Source organism: Scyliorhinus canicula, chromosome 13 (genome assembly GCF_902713615.1).
Source record: "Scyliorhinus canicula chromosome 13, sScyCan1.1, whole genome shotgun sequence".
In the NCBI taxonomy this organism is placed as follows: domain Eukaryota; kingdom Metazoa; phylum Chordata; class Chondrichthyes; order Carcharhiniformes; family Scyliorhinidae; genus Scyliorhinus; species Scyliorhinus canicula.
In genome coordinates, this window is record NC_052158.1 from 157461076 (window position 1) to 157485052 (window position 23977).

The 23977-nt window shown below is 50.4% G+C and overlaps 1 protein-coding gene across 1 annotated transcript in view; it reads left to right on the plus strand.

The window, feature by feature from the left end:
- Positions 1-23977, plus strand: part of slc2a2 (solute carrier family 2 member 2) — a 54415-nt gene that overhangs the window by 21625 nt on the left and 8813 nt on the right. Inside the window, exons 4-7 of the mRNA XM_038816589.1 lie at positions 1436-1560; positions 2883-2998; positions 3880-4042; positions 17241-17428. Coding sequence (XP_038672517.1) covers positions 1436-1560; positions 2883-2998; positions 3880-4042; positions 17241-17428 — 592 coding nt within the window. The remainder of the gene's footprint in view (positions 1-1435; positions 1561-2882; positions 2999-3879; positions 4043-17240; positions 17429-23977) is intronic.

Here is a 23977-nt window from a genome sequence, read left to right on the forward strand (position 1 = left end):
GAGGACCCCTTTCTCTGTTGTTTGATATCAGGGTGGCCAACACTGATCTGAAAATCTCCCTCATATTTCTCCTGAGACCCTCAGAAACTATTCTTGCCTCTCCCTGGACAATCCCATTGGCAGGCGGCAGGAGTAGAGGATGCTACCGCCAGTAAATGGTGCGCTGTCTAGAAATACGCACCAGGGGACAGGAGAATCAGGCCGTTGGTGTCAACTCACAGCTAGTTCCTGTTCAGCCTGTCTTATTATCTTGTCTTATCTAACCTTTGGTTGCTGTCTGAAGAAAGATTTCGCAAAGGTGTAAAAAATTATGAAGATTCGGGGCAGCACGGTGGCGCAGTGGGTTAGCCCTGCAGCCTCACGGCGCTGAGGTCCCAGGTTCGATCCCGGCTCTGGGTCACTGTCCGTGTGGAGTTTGCACATTCTCCCCGTGTCTGCGTGGGTTTCGCCCCCACAACCCAAAGGTGTGCAGGGTAGGTGGATTAGCCACGCTAAATTACCCTTTATTTGGAAAAAAAGAATTGGGCATTCTAAATTAATAAAGGAAATAAATTATGAGGGTTTTAATGGTGCTGCTTCTATCGGTAAGAGAGTTAGCGGCAGACACAGGTTTAAGAGAATAGGTAGGGCAGCATGTTGGCGCAGTGGGTTAGCACTGCTGCCTTACGGCGCCGAGGTCCCAGGTTCGATCCCGGCTCCGGGTCACTGTCCGTGTGGAGTTTGCACATTCTCCCCATGTCTGCGTGGGTTTCGCCCCCACAACCCAAAGCTGTGCAGGGTAGGTGGATTGGCCAGGCTAAATTGCCCCTTAATTGGAAAAAAAAATGAATTGGGTACTCTAAATTTAAAAAAAAACTCTGTTTAAAAAAACGATAAGAGGCAAACGGAAGGGGGAATTTGAACAGTTTTTTTTGTATGTTGACTTGTTTTGATTTGGAATGCGCTTTCTGAATGGCCAGTGAGCAGTTTCAATGGGAAAGCTTTGTAGGGTTTTGTCAAAGATGTTTGGAAATAATCCCATTGCAAAGGTACAATGGACCAAACAGCCGCCTTCTGCCAAGCATGGTCCATGTAAAACCCGTCTCTGCCACACCACACCACATTTCTGCCCTGACCCACTGGCGGGATTCTCCGTTACGCCGGCCGGCCAATGGGGTTTCCCATTGTGGTCCTAGCCCACGCAGGCAGGTAACCCCCGGGCGCAGGCAAACCGGAGAACCACGCCGGCAGAGAATCCCACCCCCTCGGGGCAGGCAAACCTCACTTGTGACTTGCATTTGAACTTGACCTTTCACCCACTTTTGCAAATTAAAAAAAAAACCAAGGGAACCCAATCCGATCACTCTAATGGGAGTGTAATATTCTCTTTGTAAAGGAGCTATTTGAATGGGATTACATTGAAAGAAATAACTTTAACGTTTGTTTCTCTTCCCAGGCTGAGGGCCATGTTAGTTGTAAACATCTTTGCAATAGTTGGTGCCCTCCTGATGGGACTGGCCAAAATGGGCCCATCGCACATCTTCATCATCGCAGGGCGGGCCATCACTGGCATTTATTGTGGTAAAGTATAAACACTTCTCTTCCATGACCAGTAGCTTCAGCCCCACCTTTGAAGGTTTCCTTCTAATCTCCACACAATTCCAGTTGGGCGTCAAGAGAACTTGCTGCGGGTCCAGTGACGTTGCTTTGTATCTTAAACTTATGAAGGTGACAAGATTGGGCATGAACTGTGTCAGAGGCTGTAGGGTGAGACGGAGGTGGAAGAGGAAATGTTCTCATCTTCTGGTTCCCAGAGGCTGATGGTTAGCGGACATTAATGTTGTATCTTTGTACTGACAGCATAAAGTCAATGCAATAATCAACAGAGGTTTATGAGATGGATGTTCCCAGTACAAAGGCCGGTACCAGACTTAGGGTAAAAGCCTGCGAAGTAGCCGATGATGCTACGGCCTGGCTCAAAGAACCATGGCACACAATTACAACAATCTACATCCATAACAGAAGCAAATTCAATTTGCTTCAGTAAGAAATGTGCGGCTGGAATCTCCGCCCCCCTAGCCGTGTGTGATGGCGGGCCATTCGCTGGCGGCAACAGCCCCTGTTCCCACCACTCTCAACAGGACATCCCATAGAATTCACCCCACATCGCCAGGAAACCTACTGGTCGGGGTCCACTGCCAGTGGCAACAGAAAATCCCTATGGCCAGAGAATTCCAGCTGAGATGTGTGGTGGTATGGATATGAGCACTGCCATTGGTGCAGAGCACTGGCTTCCCATTGGCCGTGGCTGGTCATGTGCTTCTCGTCCGATTGGTTGGGACTAGTCATGTGACTGCTCTCCAATTGGTCGAGAGGCAAGTAGGCGGCGGGGTATAAGTACCCAGAGTTCCCGGCGGTCGATCATTCTCTGTAGTCGACCACCGGGCTAACAACTAGCTGATAAAAGCCACAGTTCGGATCCTAAATGTGTCTTGAGTCGAATTGATGGTACATCAGGATGTTTCCCATTTTCCTAAACCTCAGGAGTTCAGTTCTTTCTACCTGAATAGAAATGAAATCCAGGGAGTAGAGGGATGAGATGCAATGCCTGATTATATCCTGACCATTAGATTGAAAACATACCTCATTGTGTGGTCTGGGAAATGGGGATGAAAGAGCTTTATAAAAAGAGTAAATTTCTCTTAAACATCGTTTGGCAATCTATCGATGTAATTGGCTTGGATATTACAGCTATGGCAATGAGTTGACACTGGATCCTGTCGTCACATTGATGTCGACTTTGGCACGAGATTCATTAAAAGGATCCTTTAACTTGTGGATTTGAATTATTCTTTGAATGCTTCATGGCAAACCAACCAAGCTCTCTTTCAATCGCTTTCTAGGGATATCGACAGGATTGGTGCCCATGTATGTCGGGGAGATTTCACCCACCAGTTTGCGAGGGGCACTGGGTTCCATGCACCAATTAGCCATCGTCATTGGCATCCTCCTTAGCCAGGTACAGTATTGCAATAAATCTTGCGCCCACAATGGGATTTGAACAGGAGCAGCAAACATCATCAAGATTGTTTACGTAGAAATAAAGTGCGGGCAGGTGCTGGAAACCTCAAGCTTCCCCCTGGCTAGTTATTTTCAATGGGACATTTAAACTCACCTGCTTTCTGATAGCTTGTACCATAAAAAGGGGCGCGTCCTCCTTCACTCCATTCCTTTTACACTCTATGGTGGAGTCGAGGCCATTACTGCGTAGACGCAATCTCACCCGGCCAGAATCAGAACGGTCGGGCGAGGCAGACTCTTCGGAATTTTAGCGCAAGTACGTCGGTACCGGATGTGATTCCACCGCTGAATGCCACTCCAAGGAAGTTATGTCCCAGTACGGCAAAGTGTGAAGTTGCCCACTTTAGGAGGAACAGTCAAAGAGCAGAATACTTGATTGAATGGTGAGAGACTAGAATCGACAGAAACCTGGGTATCCTGGGAGACCAGAACCAGAAATGAAATGGGTCAGTCTCAGAGTAATGGGTCGAGCTTCGAGGGCTGAGAGGAGAAGTTTTCACTCGGAAGTTTGTGAATGCTCCAGCTCAGAGACCTGGGGAATATCAGTCATTGAGCATGTTCAAGACTGAGATGGGTCTATTTTCTAAGATTAGGGGACATCGGGATACGACAGTGAGCTGGGGTTGAGCTGGAAAATCAGCCATCATCGTGTGGAAGGGTGGAGCAGGTTCAAGAAGCTGAATGCCCTCTTCCAGCTCCTAATTCTTATGTTCTTTGTAAGTAATTGACCGTCTGTGAGACACTTTCAGACACCCTGTGATTGTGAAAGGTGCAGTGGAAATGACAGTTCTTTTCTTCTCTGTCTTTTTCTTCTGCTAGGTGCTTGGCTTGGATTTCCTGCTGGGGAATGACCGATTGTGGCCTGTGATTCTGGGCGTGTCCGGCCTGCCGGCCATTCTACAAACCATCCTGCTGCCCTTCTGCCCTGAGAGTCCTCGTTACCTCTACATTAAACTCGGCAGAGAAGAAGCTGCGAGGAAGAGTGAGTGAACAGCAAGGACAGGGCAGTACTGAGGGAGGGCCGCACTGTCAGAGGGTCAGTACTGAGGGAGTGCTGCACTATTAGAGGGTCAGTACTGAGGGAGTGCTGCACTGTCAGAGGGTCAGTACTGAGGGAGTGCTGCACTGTCAGAGGGTCAGTACTGAGGGAGTGCTGCACTGTCAGAGGGTCAGTACTGAGGGAGTGCTGCACTGTCAGAGGGTCAGTACTGAGGGAGTGCTGCACTGTCAGAGGGTCAGTACTGAGGGAGTGCCGCACTGTCAGAGGGTCAGTACTGAGGGAGTGCCGCACTGTCAGAGGGTCAGTACTGAGGGAGTGCTAAACTGTCAGAGGGTCAGTACTGAGGGAGTGCTGCACTGTCAGAGGGTCAGTACTGAGGGAGTGCTAAACTGTCAGAGGGTCCGTACTGAGGGAGTGCTGCACTGTCAGAGGGTCAGTACTGAGGGAGTGCTGCACTGTCAGAGGGTTAGTACTGAGGGAGTGCCGCACTGTCAGAGGGTCAGTACTGAGGGAGTGCTGCACTGTCAGAGGGTCAGTACTGAGGGAGTGCCGCACTATCAGAGGGTCAGTACTGAGGGAGTGCCGCACTGTCAGAGGGTCAGTACTGAGGGAGTGCTGCACTGTCAGAGGGTCAGTACTGAGGGAGTGCTGCACTGTCAGAGGGTCAGTACTGAGGGAGCGCTGAACTGTCAGAGGGACAGTGCTGATTGCGTATTACACTGTTGCGGGAACAGTATTGAGAGTGTATGTTACTCTTTTTCCCATTTTGTACACATCTACCAACCTCATGTGCCATCTCCAATGCCTGAAGAAAGCCATTCAGCCCATCGTACCCATGCTGGACACTTGACCCCACCATTTCAGTTGATTTTTATGATCAGACTATGTGTTTGAATTATGAGATAGCTTTGGTAGGGGATGGGCGGGTGGTGCTTTATTTTTTAATTCTTTTACGGGAATTTACTTGTCTTGGCTGCATTTATTCCTCATCCCTAATTGGGCGACACAGCAGCACAGTGGTTAGCACAGTTGCACAGTGGCAGGGACTTGGGTTCGATTCCCGGCTGGGGTCACTGTCTGTGTGGAGTCTGCACGTTCTCCCCGTGTCTGCGTGGGTTTCCTCCGGGTGCTCCGGTTTCCCCCCACAAGTCCTAAAAGATGTGCGGGTTAGGTGGATTGGATGTGCTAAATTGCCCTGTAGTGTTTAAACATGTTAGGTGGGGTTGCTGGGTTATGGCGATAGGGTGGGGGGGGGGTGAGCCTAGGTAGGGTGTTCTTTCCGAATGGCCTCCTTCTGCAATGTACAATCTATGGATCTATTTGCCTTTGAGAAGGTGGTGGTGAGCTGATTTCTTGCACTGCTGCACTCCATGTGGTGTAGTTACACCCACTGTTCGGGAGGAAATTTGACCCAGCGGCAGTGAATGTTGTGGAGGGATTCAATGGGCGGGATTCTCCCCGCTGAAATGGCGCTCTGCGTGGGGGCGGAGAACATGGCCTCAGACCCGTGATCGGGTCCAACGCAGACAGGAGAAACGGCGCTGGTCGGGGGCCGTTGAAAGAGGTGGCCGTCCTGGTGGGGGCAGGGGATCAGTCTCTGGTGGGGGGGGGGGGTCTGCACAATGGCCAGGCCTGCGATCGGGGGCCACTGATCGGCAGGCGCACGCAATCTGGGGGGGTCCTACCTTCTTCCGCGCTGGCCCGCTGTGAGGCTGCACCATGCTGCTTGGCGCTGGCGCGGAAGCGGCCGTCATGCGCATGCGCGGACCCGCGGCGAGCAGTGCAGGGCCGTGTACGGCAGCTGGAGCAACGCGGAGCACTCCGGCGCCGTGCTGGCCCCCTGTGGGCTCCAGAATCGCTGGGCCAAGAGGCCCATTGACGCCAGTGTGAAACACTCCAGTGTTTACGCCGGCGTCAACATTTAGCCACATTTTTAGAAAACCCCCGCCAATATTTGTAGATTTGGTGCCAGTCAAGTGGGCTACTTTGTCCTGGATGATGTTGAGCTTATTGAGTGTTGTTGGAGCTGCACTCATCCAAGTAAGTGGAGAGTATTCCATCACCTTCCTTGTACCTCGTAGATGGTGGACAGGCTTTGGGAGTCAGGAGGTGAGTAACACGCTTCAGGATTCCTAGCCTCTGACCTGCTCTGGTAGCCACAGTATTAATGTGGCTAATCCAGTTGAGCTGCTGGTCAATGGTAACCCCCAGGGTGTTGATAATGGGGGAATTCAGTGACGGTAATGCCGTTGAATGTCAAGGGGGAGATGGTTAGATCCTTTCTTGTTGGAGATGGTCATTGCCTGGCACTTGTGTGGCACAAATGTAATCAGCCCAAACATGGATATTGTCCAGGTCTTGCTGCATTTGGACATGGACTGTTCCAGAAGCTCAGGATTGGTGCTGAACACTGCGCAATCATCAGCGGACTTGTGATGGAGGGAAAGTCATTGAGTGAAGCAGCTGAAGGTGATTGGCTCTTGGACACAACGCTGAGGGACACCTGTAGGGATGTCCTCGGAATGAGATGACTGACCTCCGTTAACCACAACCTTCATCCTTTGTGCCAGATATAACTCAAACCAGTGGCCAGTTTTCCCACTGACCCTCATTGATTCCAGTTTTGCTCGGGCTGCTTGATGCCATACCTGATCAAATGCTGCCCTGATGCCAAGGGCAGCCAGTCTACACTGTCCACGTTTGTACCAAGGCTGTGATGGGTGGGCCTGTAGGAACCCAAGCTGAGTGTCAGTAAACGGGTTATTGCTGAGCAAGTGCCACTGTTTCATGGTCACCATTACTCAGACTAGTTTGGCTCATTCCTGATTTGTTAATTGAATTAAATTCCACCCGCTGGCATTAACCTGAGCCTCTGGATTGCATGTCCAGTGAAGAAAAAAGCGACATTTCCCAATCTAAATGCATTGAATTTGATCACGTTCCTGCTGGAAAGTGCTGGAAGGCGTGGGAGGGGCAAGGGGGAGAAGGATTTAGAATCAGTTTCTCATGCGATGCCGCATATGAAGGATGCTTCTGTATTCTCTAAAGATATCAGAAAATTGGCTGTTTAATGATAATAATCACTCATTGTCACGAGTAGGCTTCAATGAAGTTACTGTGATAAGCCCCTAGTCCCCACATTCCGGCGCCTGTCGGGGAGGCTGGGACGGGAATCGAACCCGCACTGCTGGCATTGTTCTGCATTGCAAGCCAGCTGTTTAGCCCAATGTGCTAAACCAGCACAGGGTGGAGTTGCAGAGGCCTGCTGGAATTGTTTGGCATTGCGAGTCAGGGCCCTGGGGGGGGGGGGGGGGGGGGGGAGGAGAGAGGGGAGGAACAAACTGACCAGTGAGAGGGAACAGGAGGGGCTGGATTCTCCGACCCCCCGCCGGGTCAGAGAATCGCTGGGTTGGCGGTGTGAATCCCGCCCCGCTATCTCCCGAAGTCCCTGGCACCAGAGATTCGGCGGGGGTGGGAACCGCGCTGTGTCTGTCGGCGGCCCCCTCCCCCCCCCCGGCGATTCTCCACCCGCGATGGGCCGAAGTCCGGCTGCTGTAATGCTGGTCCCGCCGGCGTGAATCAAATCACCTCCCTTACCGGCGGGACTGGCAGCATGGGCGGGCTCTGGGGTCCTGGGGGGGGGGGGGGGGGCGTGGGGCGATCTGGCCCCGGGGTGTGCCCCACGGTGGCCTGGCCCACGATCTAGGCCCACCGATCGGCGGACGGGCCTGTGCCATGGGGGCACTCTTTTCCTTCTGCCATAGCCTTCACGATGGCCGATGCGGAAGTGACCCCCTCCCCTGCACATGCGCGGGGATGACGTCAGCAGCCGCTGACGCTCCGGCGCATGCGCGGACCTCCGCCGGCCGGCGAAGTCCCTTCGGTCCCTGCTGGCGTGGCGCCAAAGGCCTTTCCCGCCAGCCGGCGGGGCGCCAACTACTCCGGCGCGGGCCTAGCCCCTCAAGGTTAGGGCTTGGCCCCTAAAGGCGTGGAGAAATCCGCACCTTTCGGGCGGCCCAATGCCGGAGTGGTTCACGCCACTCCATCCCGCCGGGACCCCCCGCCCTGCCGGGTAGGGGAGAATCCCACCCGAGGTCTTGAACACACAGAGGAATAGGTCACAGCACCAACTGACCAGTGTGAGGGGACTTTCTTAATGAAAGTCTAATAATAATAATCTTTATTATTGTCACAAGTAGGCTTACATTAACACTGCAATGAAGTTACTGTGAAAAGCCCCTAGTCACCACATTCCGGCACCTGTTTGACTACACAGAGGGAGAATTTAGAATGTCCAATTCACCTAACAAGCACCTAACAAATCAATCCCCAACACAAAATATTTTACAAATGGGTGTAACTTTGAAACTTTAGATCTGTTTTGGTGACGACATGGTTCCGGGTTGAAATTGGGTTAGTGTAAAGCTTTCACTGTGCGTCACAGTAAAAGGATTGTTTGTAATTCACACCAACATGTTTGACAAGCCATGTTCCCGGCTCTGAATGCCTCAGCACAGGAGCTTGCTAAAGGCACGGCAGAGGTGGGGCAACAGCTGTTTCATCTGGCATTTAGTTCCGGTTATTGTGTGAAAGTATTTGTGTGTGTGCAGACAACATCAGACTTTTGTTTTACTAATAGCACAAAACGATCCTTAGAATAGAATGGTTGTGGCGTTCAGAGGTTACCCCATTACCCCCAACTCAGCTGACCCACCATAGGCAGCTGTTGCCTGGGGGTGCTGGGGGAGGGGGATCTAAGCGGGAGTCTGTTTGTTTCCTGCCAACCCCTGGTCTCAATCCTAAAGTGCGTTTCCACCAGTTCCATCGGGTTATGGTGTCATGTCAAAGTTGGCCCTTGATCTTTCCTTTATGAATCCGCATTCATAGTTTGAAGCCTCTAATGATGGATCAGTAATTCAGATGGACATTCTGTGTGGATTAAAGACAAGCATGGGCTGAGTTTTTCAATCTGTCTGGATTTGTAAAGTAAAAATGTACAGCACAGAAGGAAACCATTTGGCCCTTCGTGTCAGTGTTGGCCCTTTGAAAGAGCAGCTGAATTTAATACCACACATAGAACATAGAACAGTACAGCACAGAACAGGCCCTTCGGCCCTCGATGTTGTGCCGAGCAATGATCACCCTACTCAAACCCACGTATCCACCCTATACCCGTAACCCAACAACCCCCCCCCTTAACCTTACTTTTTAAGACGCTACGGGCAATTTAGCACGGCCAATCCACCTAACCCGCACATCTTTGGACTGTGGGAGGAAACCGGAGCACCCGGAGGAAACCCACGCACACACGGGGAGGACGTGCAGACTCCACACAGACAGTGACCCAGCCGGGAATCGAACCTGGGACCCTGGAGCTGTGAAGCATTTATGCTAACCACCATGCTACCGTGCTGCCCCCTTTGATCTTTGTCCATTGACATACCCAACTTCCTGACCTTTGAAAATTATTTATGGAATCGTCCTCAATTAGCTTTAGGCAGAGTTTCCCATAACCTCACAATTCTTGAGTGAAAATAAGTTACTAATCTTCCCTTCAGATCTTTTCCTAATGATTTCAAATCGCTGTAGCTCCAGGATCCTTGGTTAGAATCCCGGCTTGGGTCACTGTCTGTGCCTGTGTCTGCACGTTCTCCCCGTGTCTGTGTGGGTTTCCTCTGGGTGCTCCGGTTTCCTCCCACAAGTCCTGAAAAACGTAAAAGCCGGGAAACCCGCTCTCAGGATCTACCCGGCTCGCCACGTGTCGCCAGATCCAACGGGATTTCGAGAGACATTGCGATGTAAATCGCACCCATTGTGGGCGGGATCACCTTAGAGTGAGACAGCTAGCCTTATTGTAATGTGCTGATTCCCGAGGTTCCTGAAGCTTTGGGATTCATCCCCTTCCCCTCGGAGATCTCGGCCAGCATTGTTTAGCAGTGGTCCCCATGAACGGGAAGCAGGTGGAATGGCACTTGTGGGGGTCTCCCAGGAGATTGGAGGCCCCCAATTGCATGCCCTTTGGGCAGGATGGTTCCCTGGCGCTGCTGGTGGCACCTGGGCAGCCTGGCAATGTCAGCTTGGCACACTGGCAGCACCACCTGCGGGCTGCTTTGACCTGGATGGTGTTGAGCTTCTTGAGTGTTGTTGGAGCTGTACTCATGAAATGCAATGAAAACCGCTTATTGTCACAAGTAGGCTTCAAATGAAGTTACTGTGAAAAGCCCCTAGTTGCCACATTCCGGCCCCTGTTCGGGGAGGCTGGTACGGGAATTGAACCATGCTGCTGGCCTGCCTTGGTCTGCTTTCAAAGCCAGCGATTTAGCCGTGTGCTAAACCACCCCTAAGGCATCATCCAGGCAAGTGGAGAGTATTCCATTGCCTTGTAGATGATGGACAGGCTTTGGGGAGTCAGACGGGGAGCTGCTTGCCGCAGGATTCCTAGCCTTTGACCTGCTGTGGTAGCCACAGTGTTTATATGGCTAGTCCAGTTCAGTGTCTGGTCAATGGCAATCCCAAGGATGTTGATTATGGGGAATTCAGCAACGGTAATGCAATTGAATGTCATGGGCTGACGCTGAGATGTTCATTGCCTGGCACTTGTGTAGCATGAATGTAACTTGCCACTTGTCAGCCCAAACCTGGATATTGTGCAGAACTCGCTGCATTTGGACATGGACTGTTCCAGAAGCTCAGCAGTCATAAATGGTGCTGAACATTGTGCAGTCATATAGAGAAATACAGCACAGAACAGGCCCTTCGGCCCACGATGTTGCGCCGAACTTTTGTCCTAGGTTAATCATAGAATTTTGGACAATTTTTCATGGCCAATCCACCCAACCTGCACATCTTTGGACTGTGGGAGGAAACCGGAGCACCCGGAGGAAACCCACGCAGTCACGGGGAGGATGTGCAGACTCCACACAGACAGTGACCCAAGTCGAAATCGAACTTGGGACCCTGGAGCTGTGAAGCAATTGTGCTATCCACAATGCTACCGTGCTGCCCTTAAGAAGTTAACCTACACTCCATTATTCTACCCTAATCCAAGTACCTATCCAATAGCCGCTTGAAGGTCCATAAATTTTCCGACTCAACTACTACCACAGGCAGTGCATTCCATGCCCCCACTACTCTCTGGGTAAAGAACCTACCTCTGACATCCCCTCTATATCTTCCACCATTTATCTTAAATTTATGTCCCCTTGTAATGGTGTGTTCCACCCGGGGAAAAAGTCTCTGACTGTCTACTCTATCTATTCCCCTGATCATCTTATAAACCTCTATCAAGTCGCCCCTCATCCTTCTCCGTTCTAATGAGAAAAGGCCTAGCACCCTCAACCTTTCCTCGTATGACCTACTCTCCATTCCAGGCAACATCCTGGTAAATCTCCTTTGCACCTTTTCCAAAGCTTCCACATCCTTCCTAAAATGAGGTGACCAGAACTGCACACAGTACTCCAAATGTGGCCTGACCAAGGTTTTGTACAGCTGCATCATCACCTCACGGCTCTTAAATTCAATCCCTCTGCTAATGAACGCTAGTACACCATAGGCCTTCTTCACAGCTCTATCCACTTGAGTGGCAACTTTCAAAGAACTATGAACATAGACCCCAAGATCTCTCTGCTCCTCCACATTGCCAAGAACCCTACCATTAACCCTGTATTCCGCATTCAGATTTGTCCTTCCAAAATGGACAACCTCACACTTGTCAGGGTTAAACTCCATCTGCCACTTCTCAGCCCAGCTCTGCATTCTATCTATGTCTCTTTGAAGCCGACAACAGCCCTCCTCACTATCCACAACTCCACCAATCTTCGTATCATCTGCAAATTTACTGACCCACCCTTCAACTCCCTCATCCAAGTCGTTAATGAAAATCACAAACAGCAGAGGACCCAGAACTGATCCCTGCGGTACGCCACTGATAACTGGGCTCCAGGCTGAATATTTGCCATCCACCACAACTCTCTGTCTTCTATCGGTTAGCCAGTTTGTTATCCAACTGGCCAAATTTCCCACTATCCCATGCCTCCTTACTTTCTGCATAAGCCTACCATGGGGAACCTTATCAAATGCCTTACTAAAATCCATGTACACTACATCCACTGCTTTACCTTCATCCACATGCTTGGTCACCTCCTCAAAGAATTCAATAAGACTTGTAAGGCAAGACCTACCCCTCACAAATCCGTGCTGACTATCCCTAATCAAGCAATGCCTTTCCAGATGCTCAGAAATCCTATCCCTCAGTACCCTTTCCATTACTTTGCCTACCACCGAAGTAAGACTAACTGGCCTGTAATTCCCAGGGTTATCCCTATTCCCTTTTTTGAACAGGGGCACATCCGCAAACATCTCCACTTCTGACCCTATGATGGAAGGAAGGTCATTGATAAAGCAGCTGAAGATGGTTAGGCCCAGGACACTACCCTGAGGAACTCCTGCAGTGATGTCCTGGAGCTGAGATGAATGACCTCCAACCACCACAACCATCTTCCTCTGTGCCGGGTATGACTCCACCCAGCGGAGAGTTTCCCCCCTGATTCCCATTAACTCTAGTTTTCCTATGGCTCCTGGATGCCACACGCGGTCAAAGGCAGTCAAGGGCAGTCACTCTCACCTCACCTCTGGCATTCAGTTCCTTTGTCCATACAAAGGACAAAAAAATTACAGCACAGGAACAGGCCCTTCGACCCTCCAAGCCTGCGCCGATCCAGATCCTCTAACTAAAACTGTCGCCTATTTTCTAAGGATCTGTGTTCCTCTGCTCCCTGCCCATTCATGTATCTGTGATACATCTTAAATGACGCTATCGTGCCCGCCTCTACCACCTCCGCCGGCAATGCGTTCCAGGCATCCACCACCCTCTGCGTAAAGAACTTTTCACGCATATCTCCCTTAAACTTTTCCCCCTCAAGGCTGTAATGAGGTCAGGAGCTGAGTGACCCTGGCGGAACCCAAATTGAGCGTCCATAAGCAGGCTATTTCTGTTTACGTGCCATTTGACGAACCCGTCGATCACTTTATTGATGATGGCGAGTGGGCTGAAGGAGTGGTAATTGGCTGGGTTGGATTTGTCCTGCTCCTTGTGTACAGGATCCACCTGGGCAATTTGCCACATTGCCGGGTAGATGCCAGTGTTGTAGCTGTACTGGAACAGTTTGGCTAGGGGGGCGGCAAGTTCTGGGGCACAGGTCTTCAGTACTAGTGCTGGAATATTGTCAGGGCCCAGAGCCTTTGCAGTATCCACTGTCTCCAGTCCTTTCTTGATATCATGCAGAGTAACCTTATTCTTGTACTCAAATCCCCTATTAATAAATCCCAGGATACTCTCTGCTTTATTAACTGCTCTCTCCACCTGTCCTGTCACCTTCAATGGTCTGCACACAGATACGCCCAAGTACCTCTGCTGCTGCACCCCTTTAAGAATTTTACCCCTTATCTCCTTATGTAGTTTGGTGTCAGATTCTGATCTCACGTCTGTGAAATGCTTGAGGACGATTGGCTACATTAAAGGCGCTGGGTAAATGCAAGATGTTGTTGTTGCTTAGAGTTTGCATCCATATCCAGGCTGTCCACAACTCTCGTGGAATTGCCTGGGGTTTCATGATGTGATTTTATTGGAGGAGGGACGAAGCAGAGAGCAGAAGGTGGAGGATTCCAATTGCCCACTGACTCAGGGTTTAGGTTCACTAAATGGAGTCTCTCAGTTACGTAGCGCAGGACACACCCAGCTACCAACCCCAGAACTGCCCTCATATTGTTGATGATGGAGGGCGTAAAATACTTGGCTTCAGGATCGGGAATAGGGAAATGGTAATTCAGGCAGGGTTCCCCACTCTCGGTCAAGCTGGGAAGGGTGGGAATGGTGCAGGAATGTTAGGTGTGGGTGGCGACGAGGGAGGGCGGGTGATTTAGAGTCTGACTCCGATGTGATGCCCCATATGGTGGAATATCCTGCGGAGCTTCCTGACAATAGGTATTTCAGTCAGGTGACAGAGCACTGCAGCCTCCCACAGAATTGTGGCATTGTGAGTCAGCTGCCTCGAGAGAAAGGAGAGATGAGGGAGGAACAAACCGGTTGGGGCCAGAGCGAGGGGACAAGAGGCCTTGAATATACCGAGAAACAGCTCAGTGCATTGTCTGAGCATTGATTAATGGCAATCTAGAAACTCAGGATATCCTTCCAGAAACAAGTTTTATTTTGTGACTTTATATCCGGGCTGCGAATGGTTCCCATGGCGCTAACAAAAATCCGGGTTGAGTGAGTTTATTAAGGATAATCTGTCAGTGTTTGGTCACCGACGTGTTCTGAGCTCTGATTGGCTGAGCATGGAGGCTTGTCAAAGGCAGAGCAGAGGGTGTGGCGAATGAGTGTTCCTGATATTTGGTTTCGCTTTATTGTGTGTGTGGACAGATTTTGGCATGTTTGTGCACCCCCACAGGCCTGTGCATTTGTGATAACGTAACGTGTAATTATAATGACATCTTTTGTAAACTCAGGATAGCCCAAGAGCACTTTGCCATCAATGAAGTGATTGGAATGTAGCAAATGCAGCAGGCAGTATGTGTACAGCGAGCTCATTAGAACAGCAATGGGATAATGAACGGGTCATCTGTTTCTTTGTGAGTGCTGATTGGAGGACAGATATCCATCAAGGTGCTGAGGGGAACTCTCCTGCTCTTCAAATATGATGTGGAGATGCCGGCGTTGGACTGGGGTGAGCACAGTAAGAAGTCTTACAACACCAGGTTAAAGTCCAACAGGTTTGATTCAAACACGAGCTTTCGGAGCGCAGCTCCTTCCTCAGGAAGGAGCTGCGCTCTGAAAGCTCGTGTTTGAATCAAACCTGTTGGACTTTAACCTGGTGTTGTAAGACTTCTTGCTCTTCAAATATGGCCTTGCTTTAACAGCTCATCCTAGAGGCAGCAACTCTGAATGCGCAGCACACTCTCACTGGGGCCTATTCACACCTTGATCATCTCCCCTTCGAGGATGATGGAAGCAATGGGAGGGTGGGTAACAGAATATTTTGTCCATGACCGAGACCATCTTTCTCCCAGGGAGCGTTGGCGCGGGGGGGGTAGTATGCACTCCTGGACCCTGTACAATGAGAGGGATGGGATTGACCCGCATCCATTGCATGCCAACTATTCCTCTCGATGTTAATCAGGGATTCCAAGCTTGCTAACTCAGAAGCAGGAAATGGCACTCGTCGAGCCAAAACTGAGCTTCATTTTTTTGGGTGTGTAGCACTTTTCTAATGTCACACAGCGTTGCCTGGTTTTTATCTTTCCAGATGCTGCGTTACCAACCCTCATTTGTATTTAAACAAGCAAGGCGGGTCACTCTGACGTAGATGCCTACAATAAACTACTGCCAGTGCAACGTTAGCTTTGTGTGAAGCAAGTTGTACCTTTTTTCATGACCTACTCACTTCGTAGGAGGCAAAACACAGCCACAGTTTGGTTCACTGAGCTCCTCAGCAAAGTCACGGGTGGGTGTACCACAGCTCTGAAGAAATCCCGTGCGGGATTCTCTGGTCCTGAGGCTAAGTGTTGACGCCGTCGTAAACGCCGACGCATTTCCCGATGGCATTAACATGGCCTCAGGAGCAGCAATTCTAACCCCTTCAGGGGGCCAGCAGGGCACTGGAGCAAGTCTCACCGCTCCAGCTGCCAATCCAGGCGTCAGCTGGGCGCCGTGGGTCTGCGCATGTGCAGAGGGACCGGGCGTGATTTCCACGTATGCGCGGTGTCTCCCTTCTCCGCGCCGGCCCCCAACACAACGTGGCCTAGGGCTACAGGGGCCGGCGCAGAACAAAGGAGGCCCCCAGCCCGAGAGGCCAGCCGGCCAATCAGTGGGCCCCGATCGCGGGCCAGGCCACGGCAGAGGCCCCACTTCCGGGATCACACCCCTCTCCCCCTCACAGGCCACCCCCGGATCCTTCCACGCTGAGGTTCCGCGGGACTCGTGTTTGTTTTGTATGGCCGCTTGGCCCATCCCGGGCGGAGAATCGCTGGGGGGGGGGGCCCGTAGAGCGGCCCCCTACCGGCGCCGCGCCGGCTCCTATTCTCCGCACTCCGGAGAATCGCGTCCCGGTGTCGGGGTGGAGTGGCGCGATTCGCGCCGGTCGCGCCGATTCTCCGGTCCGGCCCCGGGGTGAGAGGATCCCGCCCCCTTTCTTAGCTCCATGACTAACATCTTAGAAGCATCTTCAAACATCAAAACATGGAAAACAGTTATAAAATGGAATCTGAGTTCTGATTGAGGCACTTTCTTGAGCCTTGAGTCACAAAATAAAATATGGAGGGGCTTGCATTACAATAGTGCCTTGCACAAGACCAGCATCTCTCAGTGCATGTTGCAGCCACTCAACCACATTTGAAGCATAGTCCCTCTAACATTGTGGATAGCACAATCGCTTCACAGCTCCAGGGTCCCAGGTTCGATTCCGGCTTGGGTCGCTGTCTGTGTGGAGTCTGCACATCCTCCCCGTGTGTGCGTGGGTTTCCTGCGGGTGCTCCGGTTTCCTCCCACAGTCCAAAGATGTGCAGGTTAGGTGGATTGGACATGATAAATAGCCCTTAGTGTCCAAAATTGCCCTTAGTGTTGGGTGGGGTACTGGGTTATGGGGACAGGGTGGAGGTGTTAACCTTGGGTAGGGTGCTCTTTCCAAGAGCCGGTGCAGACTCGATGGGCCGAATGGCCTCCTTCTGCACTGTAAATTCTATGTAAAAAAAAAAACAAAAAAAAAACACAGCATCCAATTTGCACAGAGCAAGCGCCCCCGAGCAGTGCTGTAACCATGATCGGGTAACATCAGTTTAACGTGAGGGTAGGCTCAGGACACAGGAGGGAGTTTCCCTACTCTTCTCCCTGTCATGTTATCTCTTGACTCGGAACCAGAGGGCCTGGGGTCCAGGTCCCACTCCAGATGCTTGAGCACACAATCTAGACTGACACACTCCATGTCAACACCCAGAGTACGCAAACTGTCAAAGGTGCCATTTTTAGGGAGAGATGTTAATCAGAGGTTCCAGCAACCCAGAAATTTGGATGTAAAGATCCCAAGGCCATTTCCGAGTAAGAACAGAGGGCTGCCCTCAGGCCAATATAGTTTTGCAGGTCTGTTCTGCAATGATCTCGCTGATGAATTAATTTGGCTCTCATCAGGTTTGGAACGATTACGAGGGACATCTGACACGGACCAACAGATTGAAGAGATGAAGAAGGAGAAAGAGGATATCCAGAAACAGAAGAAGATCACTGTGATGGAGTTGTTTCGCACACCCAGCTGCCGACAGCCCATCATCATTGCCTTGATGATGCACCTGTCCCAGCAATTCTCCGGGATCAATGCAGTGAGTGACGCAGCATCACCGCGGGCAAATGGCAGCTTCTCAAATTGAAGCTAAGATTGAAACATATTGCTCCAAGGGCAGAGTAGGGCAGGGGTTAGATACAGAGTAAAGCTCCGTCTACACTGTCCCTATCAAACGCCCCCAGAACAGGTACAGCACGGGGTTAGATACAGAATAAAGCTCCCTCTACACTGTCCACATCAAACTCTACCAGGACAGGTACAAGGAGTTAGATACAGAGTAAAGCTCCCTCTACACTGTCCCCATCAAACACTGCCAGGACAGGTACAGCACGGGGTTAGATACAGGGTAAAGCTCTCTCTACACTGTCCCCATCAAACTCTCCCAGGACAGGTACAGCACGGGGATAGATACAGAGTAAAGCTCCATCCACACTGTCCCCATCAAACACTCCCAGGACAGGTACAGCACGGGGTTAGATAGAGAGTAAAGCTCCCACCACAGTGTCCCCATCAAACACCCCCAGAACAGATACATTACGGGGTTAGATTCAGAGTAAAGCTCACTCTACACTGTCCATATCAACACTCCCAGGACAGGTACAGCACGGGGTTAGATACAGAGTAAAGCTCCCTCTACACTGTCCCCAGCAAACACTCCCAGGACAGGTACAGCACGGGGTTAGATACAGAGTAAAGCTCCCTCTACACTGTCCCCATCAAACACTCCCAGGACAGGTATAGCACGGGGTTAGATACAGAGTAAAGCTCCCTCTACACTGTCCACATCAAACTCTACCAGGACAGGTACAAGGGGTTAGATACAGAGTAAAGCTCCCTCTACACTGTCCCCATCAAACACTGCCAGGACAGGTACAGCACGGGGTTAGATACAGGGTAAAGCTCTCTCTACACTGTCCCCATCAAACACTCCCAGGACAGGTACAGCACGGGGTTAGATACAGAGTAAAGCTCACTCTACACTGTCCATATCAACACTCCCAGGACAGGTACAGCACGGGGTTAGATACAGAGTAAAGCTCCCTCTACACTGTCCACATCAAATACTCTCAGGACAGGTACAGCACGGTGTTAGATACAGAGTAAAGCTCCCTCTACACTGTCCCCATCAAACACTCCCAGGACAGGTACAGCACAGGGTTAGACACAGAGTAAAGCTCCCTCTACACTGTCCCTATCAAACACTCCCAGGACAGGTACAGCACGGGATTAGATACAGAGTAATGCTCACTCTACACTGTCCCCATCAAACACTCCCAGGATAGTTACAGCACGGGATTAGATACAGAGTAAGCTCCCTCTACACTGTCCCCATCAAACACTCCCAGGACAGGTACAGCACAGGGATAGATACAGAGTAAAGCTCCATCCACACTGTCCCCATCAAACACTCCCAGGACAGGTACAGCACGGGGTTAGATACAGAGTAAAGCTCCATCCACACTGTCCCCATCAAACACTCCCAGGACAGGTACAGCACGGGGTTAGATACAGAGTAAAGCTCCCTCTACACTGTCCCCATCAAACACTCCCAGGACAGATACAGCACGGGGTTAGATACAGAGTAAAGCTCCCTCTACACTATCAACATCAAACACTCCCAGGACAGGTACAACACGGGGTTAGATACATAGTAAAGCTCCCTCTACACTGTCCCCATCAAACACTCCCAGGACAGGTACAACACGGGGTTAGGTACAGAGTAAAGCTCTCTCTACACTGTCCCCATCAAACACTACCAGGACAGGACATCATGGGGTTAGATACAGAGTAAAGCTCCCTCTACACTGTCCCCATCAAACACTCCCAGGACAGGTACAGCACGGGGTTAGATACAGAGTAAAGCTCCCTGTACGCTGTCCCCATCAAACACTCCCAGGACAGGTACAGCACGGGGTTAGATACAGGGTAAAGCTCCCTCTACACTGTCCCCATCAAACTCTCCCAGGACAGGTATAGCACCGGGATAGATACAGAGTAAAGCTCCCTCTACACTGTCCCCATCAAACACTCCCAGGACAGGTACAGCACGGGGTTAGATACAGAGTAAAACTTGCTCTACACTGTCCCCATCAAACACTCCCAGGACAGGTACAGCACGGGGTTAGATACAGAGTAAAGCTCCCTCTACACTGTCCCCATGGAACACTCCCAGGACAGGTACAGCACGGGGTTAGATGCAGAGTAAAGCTCCCTCTACACGTTCCCCATCAAACACTCCCAGGACAGGTACAGCATGGGGTTAAATACATAGTAAAGCTCCCGCCACAGTGTCCCCATCAAACACCCCCAGGACAGGTACAGCACGGGGTTAGATTCAGAGTAAAGCTCACTCTACACTGTCCATATCAACACTCCCAGGACAGGTACAGCACGGGGTTAGATACAGAGTAAAGCTCCCTCTCCACTGTCCACATCAAATACTCCCAGGACAGGTACAGCACGGGGTTAGGTACAGAGTAAAGCTCTCTATACACTCTCCCCATCAAACACTCCCAGGACAGGTACAGCACGGGGTTAGATACAGAGTAAAGCTCCCTCTACACTGTCCCCATCAAACACTCCCAGGACAGGTACAGCACGGGATTAGATACAGAGTAAAGCTCTCTATACACTATCACCATCAAACACTCCCAGGACAGGTACAGCACGGGGTTAGAACAGAGTAAAGCTCCCTCTACACGTTCCCCATCAAACACTCCCAGGACAGGTACAGCATGGGGTTAAATACAGAGTAAAGCTCCCGCCACAGTGTCCCCATCAGACAACCCCAGGACAGGTACAGCACGGGGTTAGATTCAGTATAAAGCTCACTCTACACTGTCCATATCAACACTCCCAGGACAGGTACAGCACGGGGTTAGATACAGAGTAAAGCTCCCTCTACACTGTCCCCATCAAACACTCCCAGGACAGGTACAGCATGGGATTAGATACAGAGTAAAGCTCCCTCTACCCTATCACCATCAAACACTCCCAGGACAGGTACAGCACGGGGTTAGGTACAGAGTAAAGCTCCCTCTACACTGTCCCCATCAAACACTCCCAGGACAGGTACAACACGGGGTTAGATACATAGTAAAGCTCCCTCTACACTGTCCCTATCAAACACTCCCAGGACAGGTACAGCACGGGGTTAGGTACAGAGTAAAGCTGTCTCTACACTGTCCCCATCAAACACTACCAGGACAGGACATCATGGGGTTAGATACAGAGTAAAGCTCCCTCTACACTGTCCCCATCAAACACTCCCAGGACAGGTACAGCACGGGGTTAGATACAGAGTAAAGCTCCCTGTACACTGTCCCCATCAAACACTCCCAGGACAGGTACAGCACGGGGTTAGATACAGGGTAAAGCTCCCTCTACACTGTCCCCATCAAACTCTCCCAGGACAGGTACAGCATGGGGTTAGATACAGAGTAAAGCTCCCTCTACGCTGTCCACATCAAACACTCCCAGGACAGGTACAGCACGGGGTTAGATACAGAGTAAAACTTGCTCTACACTGTCCCCATGGAACACTCCCAGGACAGGTACAGCACGGGGTTAGATGCAGTGTAAAGCTCCCTCTACACGTTCCCCATCAAACACTCCCAGGACAGGTACAGCATGGGGTTAAATACAGAGTAAAGCTCCCGCCACAGTGTCCCCATCAAACACCCCCAGGACAGGTACAGCACGGGGTTAGATTCAGAGTAAAGCTCACTCTACACTGTCCATATCAACACTCCCAGGACAGGTACAGCACGGGGTTAGATACAGAGTAAAGCTCCCTCTACACTGTCCACATCAAACACTCCCAGGACAGGTACAGCACGGGGTTAGGTACAGAGTAAAGCTCTCTATACACTGTCCCCATCAAACACTCCCAGGACAGGTACAGCACGGGATTTGATACAGAGTAAAGCTCCCTCTACACTGTCCCCATCAAACACTCCCAGGACAGGTACAGCACGGGATTAGATGCAGAGTAAAGCTCCCTCTACACTGTCCACATCAAACACTCCCAGGACAGGTACAGCACGGGGTTAGATACAGAGTAAAGCTCCCTCTACACTGTCCACATCAAACACTCCCAGGACAGGTACAGCACGGGGTTAGGTACAGAGTAAAGCTCTCTATACACTGTCCCCATCAAACACTCCCAGGACAGGTACAGCACTGGATTAGATGCAGAGTAAAGCTCCCTCTACACTGTCCCCATCAAACACTCCCAGGACAGGTACAGCACGGGGTTAGATACAGATTAAAGCTCACTCTACACTATCCCCATTAAACACTCCTAGGACAGGTACAGCACGGGGTTAGATACAGATTAAAGACCATATCTTATCAATGAATACAGACAAAAAACAAACCACTACACTCCTGTATCTTCCTGGATTACTGGTCCAGTAATATAACCACTACACTCCTGGATTACTGGTGCATTAATACTCTTCCTTTAGTCTTGCTTTTGTAATGAAAAGGACAAATGATACCTTGCGCCCTAATGTGTTAACGATTGCTACTCGATTCAACCTGATTGTTGATGTCTATAATAGCTGTGCATGCACACTGACGTTACCTTTCTTTATTTTGTCGCAAAACCCACCTGTTGATTTGAAGCAGGGATCAGTGATTGTCGCTGTGTGTGACTGAGCAGTGTAGAAATTGCCTCTGATGCCCACAATTCAGTCTTGTACTGGGGCCATTACACTGTCTCACAGCTGCCATGCCTGTCTGGCACAATTAACATTTGAGCCATTGGCCATTCCACAGAAACGTGTGTCTCCCTGACCCCATTGGTTATGTCAGCTTCCGTCTTCTAGTATTACATAGAATTTGCAGCACCGATAAGAGTCCATTTAGCTCTGCTGGCCAGGGCTGATATTCAAGCTTCATCCTCTCTACTCTCCTTGCTGCTCTGTTCATCCCTTCTGTTCTCCTTCTGGCATTTAGACAGATTCTCCCTCAATGTGGTGATACTATTCACCTCAACTACTGCCTGTCATAACTAATTCCACATCCTCACCACTCTCTCTGTGAAGACGTTTCTCCTGAATTCCTGATCCAATTTATTGCTGACTCAATGTAAACTCACAAGGTTTCAATGAGAAAGGAGCGTTTGTGTTATCAATGCTGTTCCAAAGAGGAGGCTTGTCGGGCTCCAATTGTTAACTCTGCTTCTCTCTCCCCAGATGCTGTCAGACCTGCTGAGGTTTCCCACCATTTGGTTTTTAAGATTTCTGGCACTATATTCTGCTTTTATTATAATGGTTCCCTCAAGCCTGCTCCTCACACAGACTGTGCGCGACTCTTCAATCATGGGGTTCTGTTCAGCAGACTTGAGATAATGCCCACTAAATGGCGCGTTTAGCGGGTGTTGCTCCACCCCTGTCGCCCACCCGCCTCTGCGCCCACGCCACAGCCCTAGGACCACCCGACTTCATCCAACCTACCTCCTCCGGCATCCTCAATACCCTCTCACCCCACCTCTAATGGGAAAGCCTCCCCTCACCCCCCACTCCCCCGGGGCCTGATCTCTAGAATGGGTAACCTGGCACCTGGGCACTGCTGGTGGAATTTATTCTAATAAATCTGGAATTAAAATTGTGACCGGAAGACCAGTGCTGATAGATTCTCTGATGCCCTTTATGCTTACTTGGTCTGGCCGATAACTGACTTCAGGCCGCCAGCAACGTGGGTTGCTTTGGAATGACCCAGCAAGCAGCAACAAATGAAAAGTGGACGGGTCATCCAGCATTGATTTAGGCCCAACAATGTGGATGTTTCTGCATGCGGACTGCAGCGGTTCAAGAAGGCAACTAGCTGCCATATTAAATGCTCGGTCCTCAGTAATGCGCCAGGTGTATCAGCTGAATTCTGAATCACATCTCGGGAGTGGCCTGTTTTTCTCAGGCAAGACTGAACCATGGCTGAAACTCACATCTTGAATCATACTGACGTTGAAATAAGCAATAATGTGACATGGAAGTTAGTCAAATTTTGGATATTTTTTCAATACAGTAATATGAAATGAAAAAAGTTACTGTGAGAAGCCCCTAGTCGCCACATTCCGGCGCCTGTCCGGGGAGGCTGGTACGGGAATTGAACCGTGCTGCTGGCCTGCTTTAAAAGCCAGCGATTTAGCCCAGTGAGCTAAATCAGCCCCTGAAGTTGCCTGAAGTTAATATTTTCTATTAAAATGACACTTTATTTCTGCTCATCTCATCACCTCCTTCTCCATTCCATCATACTCTGTCAGCATCACCTTCTCTGTCTGGTTTATTATCAACTTTAATTTAAATGCACAACAATCCACACAATCAATCTTTCCTGGTCAAACTTTTGACCGAATTACATTTTGCTTTCTCTTATTCTCCTTTTGGGCTTCTTGATTGGATTGGATTGGATCGACGCAGTTAGATAGGAGCAGTTTAATTCCTGCATACCTGTGTCTTTCCCTGGCCCTGTCAAAGCCGAGGTCTACTCTATTAAGAGGGGCATGGATAGAGTGGATGGGCAGGCACTCGTTCCCAGGGTGGAGAGGTCAGTCACCAGGGGACATAGGTTTAAGTTCGGT